Source organism: Colobus angolensis, unplaced genomic scaffold (genome assembly GCF_000951035.1).
Source record: "Colobus angolensis palliatus isolate OR3802 unplaced genomic scaffold, Cang.pa_1.0 Scaffold157, whole genome shotgun sequence".
NCBI classification, from domain to species: Eukaryota; Metazoa; Chordata; class Mammalia; order Primates; family Cercopithecidae; genus Colobus; species Colobus angolensis.
This window is the reverse complement of record NW_012114677.1, coordinates 727,909-736,832: the sequence shown is the minus strand read 5'-3', so window position 1 is coordinate 736,832 and position 8,924 is coordinate 727,909. Positions and strand designations below refer to the sequence as shown.

The following is an 8,924-nucleotide window of genomic DNA, read 5'->3' as shown; positions in this document are numbered from 1 at the left end:
GGAAAGAAAGGAGATAGAAAAGAGAAAAAAGGAAGGAAAGGGAAAAAAGAAAGAAAGAAGAAAAGGAAGAAAAGAAAGAAAAAGAAGAGAAAAGAAAAGAGGATCCAAGAGGCAGACAAAAAACCGTAGAGGAAACTATAAAACCATGTTCAGTGGGAAAAAAAAAATAAAACTGCTCATAAGATTAGGGGTAATATTTATGTCCTTCTTTACTTCTTTTGTTTGTAAGAACTAGGGTCTGACTCTGTCACCCAGGCTGCAGTGCAGTGGTACAATCATAGTACTAGATTGTACTGCAGTACAGTCACTGCAGTCTCCACCTCCTGGGCTCAAGCAATTCTCCTGCTTCAGCCTCCAAAGTAGCTGGGATTACAGGCCCACACCACTGCACCTGGCTAATTTACTTTTACTTTCCATGAGATGGGGTCTTGCTATATTGTCCAGGCTGGTCTTGAACTCCTGGCCTCAAGCAATCCATCTGCCTCGGTCCCCAAAGGGCTGGGAATGCAAGCATGAGCCACCAGACCCAGTCTCTCCTTCTTACATTTTCCAAAGTTTCTACAATGAACAGGGACCACATTTATAATCAGCAAACAGGGAGTTAGTGTTACTTTTCGCAGAAGGCAGAGGTTGGAAATCCACTTCATGGTGTCCTTGGAAGGAACGGACGACCAGCCTGAGCGGAGTTTCTGTCATCTAGACAACTTACAAGGGTGACTTCAAGAGGACGGAAGGTTCTGGATCAATGAGGTGAGGCTAGCTGAGGGGAAAATAAGCTTTTAAAAAATGTCAACTTCTCCAAAAGGATTCATTGACCACTGAGAAGGTGGGAAAGAAGCCAGTAAAATGAAAAGAGCTGAAGGGCATAGATTCCAGAACATTCTCATCAGCAAGGCTGATTCACTGCTGTCTGTCGAGGACGATGTCTGGACTTCCAGCAACACCACTTGAGGAAATGCCCCAGACAGGGGCTCCTCCTGGCTGGGACCCTCGCGCCAGGACCCCAGTGGGCCGTCTGCCAACCCACCTCCTGTGTGCATCTGTCCCCTGGCTGGTGGCCGGGAAGCCCTGTCCTTCCTCCTGGAGACTGTCGTCTGCCTGGCCAGAAACACAGGCTCCAGGGGTCTCAGGGGAATCTGGCCTCGCGGGCCGGTCTGCCACGGCTCCACGCATTTCCTTCATTTGCAGCACACGGAGGTCCAACTCCCACGTGGGACTGGAAGCCGTGAGTCAGGGCCGTGCCCTCTTTTCCCTCTGAACCGTCCACGCCACAACCACAGGGGCTGCAGGGGTGCCTGCCGGGTCAGCAGGTCTCGTGGCCAAACAGGCCCGGGCTCTTCCAGATGCTCTCAGCTAAGGCAGATAACCACCCTCTCCGTCTCAGTCTCTCCTGCTGCAGAACGGGAGGAGTAACCAACCACAGCCACACCTGTGCACGCGACCGGCCTCGCACAGACGTTACTTGTCACCAGCCAGGCTTCCTGACACGGGGCTGTTTGAATTTGGGTGAACTTTCTCCGTGTGTGAAGCTGGCCTCCTTGTCTGTCTGTTTAAAAACCTCCGCTGCCTTATCACCTCCGTGTGGTGTCAGGTGATACCTGGGAGGACAGGCCACGTCTCTTGTTCCTTGATGGGTCTCCGGTGCCTGGCCCAGCCACCCCAGAACACACGTGAGACACAGATGAGTGGGGGAGCGAATGACGCTCCCAAGGTGCGTACCGCCTGTGCCTTGGATGGGGCAGTTGCCACGTGCTGCCACCTGCTGACCTGATTTCCAGCTACCTCCGGGCACAGTGCTGGGCCCAGGCACTCTCCCAAATCAAACCAAACACGTGCTGTCCTGATTACCCTGTGATGTGCTTGCTCTCGCGGATCCTCAGCACCTGCCAGAAACGCTTCCCTGGAAGACGGCACCAGCACCTGGGCTCCTTCCCTTTCCTCAGCTGAGCCTCAGCGTCTGTGCTGAGCTGCGTGAGGCCTGGAAAGCTGAGGCCGCGTTAAGAGGCCGTGTCCATGGTGGGGCACAGAGCTCAGGCCAGGAAGGCAGGAGGAGCTTCCGGAGGGGGTGAGCGTCCACTGGCTGTCACCTGGACAACCCCCACCACCCCCAGCAGCAAAAGATGGGCAGGCCCCAAACCAAAAACGCCCCTCTTATCCTGTCAAAGAATTTCTGACGGTTTCATGTGAAACTCAGAGAAAAACGATCCATTGCCAATGAACTGGGTCTGAGCTGAGGAAAGCATCCAGTAGTAGGGAAAAGGTGCCCTGGCTGACACGGCCGAGATGCTCAGGCTGTATCTCAAAAATGGTCTCACCCAAAAGAGGAGAGGCTGTTTGTGCAACACTGTTCATCATGGCACGTCTGTGACAGCAAAAGGCTGGAAACAAGCCCAAGCCAGCACCGGGACCCGAGTGCACGCCAGGCCAGCCTCGCATGGGGCCCTGCCCCGAGGTGACGGGAAGCAGGGACGTCTCTAGCAAGCACTGGAGCGGCTCGGGCAGAAGGCCAGGAGAGCGAGGTGGGGGCGACTGCCTGTAGCAGGAGGCCCTTCACCAAATACGGGGACGGGGGATACGCGGGTGTGTATCTGAACTTCTACTCATGTGCCTTTGCTTACATTTTTGAAAACTGAAGGATGTACTACAAAACATTCTTAAACCGTTCCCTTTGGGGGCAGGGGAGAAAAAGGTTCCTTCAGACAGAGTTCTCTGGGTCTATCTCATTTATAGATTTGACTGGGAACCACACAAATATAAAGTTGAATCAGCTGTCAATGGCAGTCTCTACACACGTAATGCTGAATGAGACCAGTGAACCTGCTGTAAGGCAATGGTGTCCAGTGGCGTTAGAGCCATCAGTTGACTGCTGACCAGTGGGGTGTGCCCTAAGGACAAAACAAAGATGATGACCAGTGTAAGGAAGGACGTGGAAACTGGAACCCCCATCCACGGCTGCCTGGATGCCAACGGCAGCCACGTTGGAAAGTAGTCTGGCAGCTCCTCAAAATGCCACACACAGAGTGACCACATATCTGCAATTCTGCTCACAGGGATCTACCCAGACGAGCTGAAGACATGTGTGCACACAAACGCTCGGACGAAACTTTTTATCACAGCCAAAACGTAGAAACAACACATCCACCATCCACCAGTGAATGAAGAAGCGAAAGACGGGCTCCCCATGCAGTCAGCGTGATTCAGCCATAAAAAGGAACGGCGTGCCGCTCTGTCTCTACACGTGGCCCTTACAGATGTTACGCTTGGTGGAGGAAGCTGGACCCCAGAGGTCACACACCACAGATGCTCCTCGACTCAACCCATCAGAGGCCAAGTCAGAAATGCATCTAACACTCCTAGTCTCCAAAACGCGGAGGACGGTTCCTGCTGGGTTCGCGTCACTTTCACGCCCTCGTTCAGCCGAGCCATCGTAAGTCGGGAACCACCTGTACCTGAATGTGTTCACAGGAAGTGTCCAGAAGCAGCAAATCCATTGATGGAAAGTGACTGAGGCTGCCAGGGCCTGGTGGGGAGTGGGGAGGGATGCCGGGAAGCAGGCCCAGCCCACCCAGCCCTCAGCACAGGAAAGAGCAGCAGGGAGGCCCAGAGCCCTGAGTGGGCAGCGGAAAGGAGGAATGGCCTGACCGTCTCGGGGCCCTGGCCAGTCCTGCTCCTCTAGCAAGTGTACGACCTGGGAGGACCCAGCACAGGAAGAAGGAGACGTCTGCCCTGCACCGAGAAGCCCCTTCCCCTGGTGTGAGGACCCTCTCCCGGGCCTGCCCGCCATCCTCCAACACAGCCCCTCACTCCTGCCACCTGTGCCCCTGACCTCTGTCCCCATCTGCTGCCCAGCTCCATGGCTCCTGGGGGGCTTCTCTGGCCTCCAGTTGAACCTCCACCCCTCCCTATCCTCCCTCTCTCTTCCCTGTTAGAGAGGCCTATAGACACAGCCACAGCCAAGGTGGGAGCCCTGCAGGGCGGGGTCCTGGCAAGGGGGCCAATGGCCCTAACAATGCAGCCACGAGTGACCCTGGGCTGGGCCCAGGCCCTGCCTTTCCCTCCCTGTCTCCAGTGTGGGGGATGGGAGCCCATGAGAAGAGATAGGAGACCTCCCTACCTCCCCCCAATGCAGGGAAAGGAGGAGATAGTCCTGGGAGGGGCAGAGGCCCTGGGAACACCCCTGGGAATTTGCCTGTGGGTGCTCTCAGGACCCCTCATGGCCCCAGGTTCCACACCCACAGCCATGGGTCTGTGTCTTGTTTCAGCCCGGTGCGAGCCAGGCAGCCACGGTGCTCAGCAAAGAGAAGTGAGCAGTGCGCTTGGATGTGGCCCGGGGCAAGGGGCCAGGCACTGGCACAGCCCACTCCCTCTGCCCCGCGTAGGCACACGTGGCTCACACCGGGTGTGGGATGAGCCGGGGCTGTGGCAGGTGAGCTGAGGGCTTGGCACTGAGCCCATGACACCTGAAAGGCACCTGGAACATCAGAAACAGGGAAGCGGGCCCGCTGGCACACAGGGCGGGTGTCTCCACAGCCAGCTCCTGCCCCTGGCCTCCTCACACACAGACCCCACACCTGGCCAGGGCCCAGCACCTGTCGGTGGCCAAGATGGCCCAGATGGAAACACTGCAATGCTTGGAGAACGCGCCAGCACCTGCCCCCAGTGCAGAGAGGACAAACCGAGTCCCTGGGCCAGACTGGCTCTTACCTGGAGCCCAACAGGGGCTGAGGTGCCTCATGCGCTGAGGGGCTCCCGGCATCCAGCTCTCTGACCTCTGGCTCTTGCTGACCTGCAACCCTGGCCTCTCCTTGCAGCCCACTCGCTGTGTCCACCTGGGAACCTGAGGTGTGAGGCAGGCACTTGTTGGAAGTGGGGGCTTTGGGCTCCCGCCCGTCGGAGACATCGTCTGAGGGCGGGGGCGCCTCGTCCTGTCTCTCAACGGCCCTGTCGCTGGCCTTGGCTAAGCTGGCAGCGTACGAAGCGCCAATGACGCCTCCCGGGCTGGACTTCTCCCGCAGACGCTCCACCACATCCTCCCTGCTGTCCCCACAGCTCCCACAGCACACGCAGGAGTGCAAGAGGCAGTTGGTGGCCGCAGTGCTAAGCTCGTGGGGGCCGCCATCCATCCCCTCGGCCACGGGCTCCGAGGCGGCCTCCTGGGTGGCGACAGCAGAGTCCAGGGAAGTGGGAGATTTGGGGTTGAAGATGACCGTGGCTGAGAGCTTCATGCCCCCCGTTCGGTGGGCGATCATCTCGGCCGTCTCTGCGTCGTCCGCACCCACCTCCCAGCCGTCCAGCTGCAGCCGTGAGTCCAGGCAGCTGCAGGAGCTGGTGCCCGCGAGGCTGGCGCCGCCCGTGCCCTCGGCCTCGGTGGTGTTGTTGTTGCTCAAGTCCTCCTCCTTTTCCGAGGCGGGCACGCTGACCCCTGCTGCTCCGCCTGGCCCACCCTGCCCTTTTTCCTGGGGGTCGGCCCGAGTACTGCCTGCCCACCCAAATGGGCCACCTGGGGACTCGGGCCTGGCCAGGGCTTCTGCCATCCCCTCCACGTCATCCATGAAGAACACACGCTCCTCCTCGTCACTGCCCGACCGCAGGCGCGCTCTGCCTGGAGAGGCCTCCCTGCCTGGGCTGCCCTCTGCTCCCGGCCTGTGCGCGGGGGACTGGCAGGCGCTGGGCGGTGACAGCAGAGAGGACATCTCGTCCCCCGCTCTGTGGACCATGCGGCTGAGCTGCTCCAGCTCCTGGTCGTCGTACTGCATGGAGCAGGCCAGCTCTGCGTCCGGGTCTTTGGCCTTGACTGAGAGTGGCCCCTCAGGGGGGAGAGGGGCAGAGAGGGCAGGAGTCAGCGCAGCGGGTCCCTGCACATCTGCGCGGATGGGGAACTCCACGTCTTGGGAAATGCAGAGGTTCCGTTCCAGCGTGTGCAGCTCCTCCTCTGTCAGTGTCTGCAGCAAATCCCTACAAATCAAGACAAAACACAAGGGTGAGGGTCCCCAAAGCCACACCAGCCTCCTTGACCAGGAGTGGATGCAGCACCCTGGAGTCTGCACCAGCAGAACAGCAGCCAGGCACTGAACGCTTGCACCTGAATTCACATGGCACCAGCAGGTCTCCTCCACCATGGATCAAGGCTCAGGTCTCGCCGGCCAGGACAACGGTGTTCAAGGTGGCCGGCTGGGATGCTAGTACAGTTTCTTTTTTAAAACAAGATTCTGGAACCTTTTGCTGAAAATAAGAAAGCCCTGATTGTTAGGCATGTGTTAGCTGCATGAATAAAAACTCTAAGGAGTGAAAAAAATATATGCTGGTTTACACACAGACCTTCACCCTTTCATTCTGCAAATACCATGGAGCACTGACTATGCGGCAGGAACTGGGCACTAGGACACAACGACGAAGGCAGGCGTGCTCCTGCCCCTGTGGACTTAGCCTGCAGTTGGGGCAGGCAGATGATAAACAGGTATTTATGCAATGACTGAACTACAATAATGACAGCTGCAACCAAAGACAACACAAGCCATGAAGGAGGGTGCAGCAGGGCACCTGGTTGAGGCCGGGAAGGCTTCCTGGAGGAAGGGGCATTGAGGCCGAGACCCAGAGGTGCAGTAAATTCAGTGATGCTGAGCAGGAAGCTCCTGGAGCAGGCTCCTACAGGCCGACTGTGGGCTGCTCTCTGCTGGGAGAAGCTCCAGCTGTGTCGGTGGTCTGAGTCCCACATGGGACATTCCTGCACAGCCATGGCTGTTGTGAGGAAGTGCGCTTTGCAGAGCTGGGCAGAATTTTCATAAGCTGAACCCACCCATGTGAATAGCAGCCAGATTAAGAAGTGAAACCCCAACCAGGCCCCCAGCGCCCTGGCTCTCACATGACACCATCCTGACTCCATAGGCCAAGGCACGCACCTGCTCTGCTGCTCTGGAGAAATGAGAATTCTGTCTACACTCTCTTGTGACAGGATTTGTTTGCTGATGTTATATTTGTGTAGAATCTCCAGATAAAATACAGGACACCCAGTTAAATTTCAATTTCAGATAAACAACAAATAAGTACTTTTAAAGTGTCATTAGAAATAGTTGTAAGTGTAAGTATATCCCAAATGCTGCTCATTTGGGACATACACTAAAAAGAGTCTGTTGTTTATCTGAAATTCCAACTGAACTGGGCGATCTGCTATTGTATTGCTAGATCTGGCAATGCTGTTCTGTAAGATTCACCCATCATAGAGCACGTTGCCATAGGTCATTAATCCTTGTGGCTACACTGTCTTCCATGGGGTAAACATACGTAGTTCCTTTATCTGTTACACCTGACGGGTTTTGTGACCCAGCATTTTCGTGCATCTCTCTTGAAGAACACATGAGTGCATTTCTGCTGAATGCACATATGGGGTGGGACTGCTGAGCCAGACAGCGGGGAGGAGCCGGGATCCTGGCATGCCTGCCCACAGCTTGGCCAACAGCATGGCTTGCCCCAGGCCCTCACCCTCAAGAGCACCTACTGTCTTTAACTGAATCCTTCCTGGTGAGTGAGTAATAGTATCTTATCTTATTACGGCTTTCCATTGTTTTAGCCTAACGACCAGTGAAGTTGGTCACAGTTGATATACTCATCAGCCCTTAGATTTTCTCTATGCAAAGTTCCTGTTCAAGCCTTTTGTCCATTATTAATTGGGTTGTCTGCCTTTTTCTCATTGATTGACAGGAGTTCTTTATTAGATATATTCTCCAACTCTTTGGCTTGCTTTTTCATTCTCTTAATGGTGCTTCTGATGAAGGTTTTAATTTTAATAAAGTCCAATTATAACATTTTTTCTTTATGATTAGTGTTTTGTGTCCTGTTTAAGAAATCTCTTCCCACTCCACAGTCACAAAGATGTTCTCCTTGATATTTTCCTCTAAAAGCTTTTTATTATTTTTTAAGACATGGTCTTGCTCTGTGGCCCAGATCTGGGGTGATCATGGCCCACTGGAGACTCAAACTCCTTGGCTCACATGATCCTCCTGCCTCAGCCTCCTGAGTAGCTGGGACTACAGGTGCAGACCACCATACCTGACTAATTATTTTTTATTTAAAAATTTTTTTTAGAGACAGGGTCTCACTATGTTCCCCAGGCTGGTCTTGAACTCCTGGCCTCAAGTGATACTCCTGCCTTGGCCTCCCAAAGTGCTGGGATTCTGGCATGAGCCCCCGTGCCTGGATTTTATTGTTTTAATTTTTATATTTACACTTTGTCTGGAGTTGAGTTTTTTGTACAATAGTGGTAAGAACCCAGACACTAATAGATAACCATATGAGACATTTTTCCTCATGTGGTCTTCTATTGACTCAGCCCATTTATTGGAAAGAAAAACAACAATTCCTGCTGTTCTGTAATGTCATGTTGTCATAAATCAGAGACCTATATATGCATTGCTCTGTTCTAGATTTTCTATTCTTTTGAATGGGTGTCAAGTCCATCCTTGTACTATATCTGTCAGCATTACTATAGCTTTACAATAGAAGATGTCTCCAATTTTCTTCTTCTTCTTTTTTTTTTTTTTTTAGAAATGGGGTCTTTTTCTGTCACCCAGGCTGGAGTTCAGTGATGTAAACACAGCTCACTGTAGCCTTGACCTTCTGGGTTCAAGAGCTCTTCCCACCTGAGCCTCCCAAAGTGTTGGGATTATAGTCATGAGCCACTGTGCCTGGCCTTTGTTCTTTTTTTTATGAAGTACACACAGCAGAAAAGCATATGTTCACCTGGAGACACCCACAGGGGTAGTCACAGCAGCACTATTTGTGGAAACTACCCAAAGCCCATCGAGAGTAGAACAGATAACGTTCTGCTGCTGCTTGGGTATTCCAGGCCCCTTGCATCTCCCCATACGTTTTAGAATTAGTTTCTCAATTTCTACAAGGAAGGAAGGGAGGGAGGGCGGGAGGGAGGG

At 54.1% G+C, this 8,924-nt stretch overlaps 1 protein-coding gene across 3 annotated transcripts in view; it reads right to left on the bottom strand.

Annotated features, from left to right (window-relative positions):
- Positions 1-8,924, bottom strand: part of ZFYVE28 (zinc finger, FYVE domain containing 28) — a 151,145-nt gene that overhangs the window by 30,888 nt on the left and 111,333 nt on the right. For all 3 annotated transcript variants that reach the window (XM_011936754.1, XM_011936755.1, XM_011936756.1), the window contains one exon: positions 4,705-5,955. In XM_011936754.1, the coding sequence (XP_011792144.1) occupies positions 4,705-5,955 (1,251 nt within the window). The remainder of the gene's footprint in view (positions 1-4,704; positions 5,956-8,924) is intronic.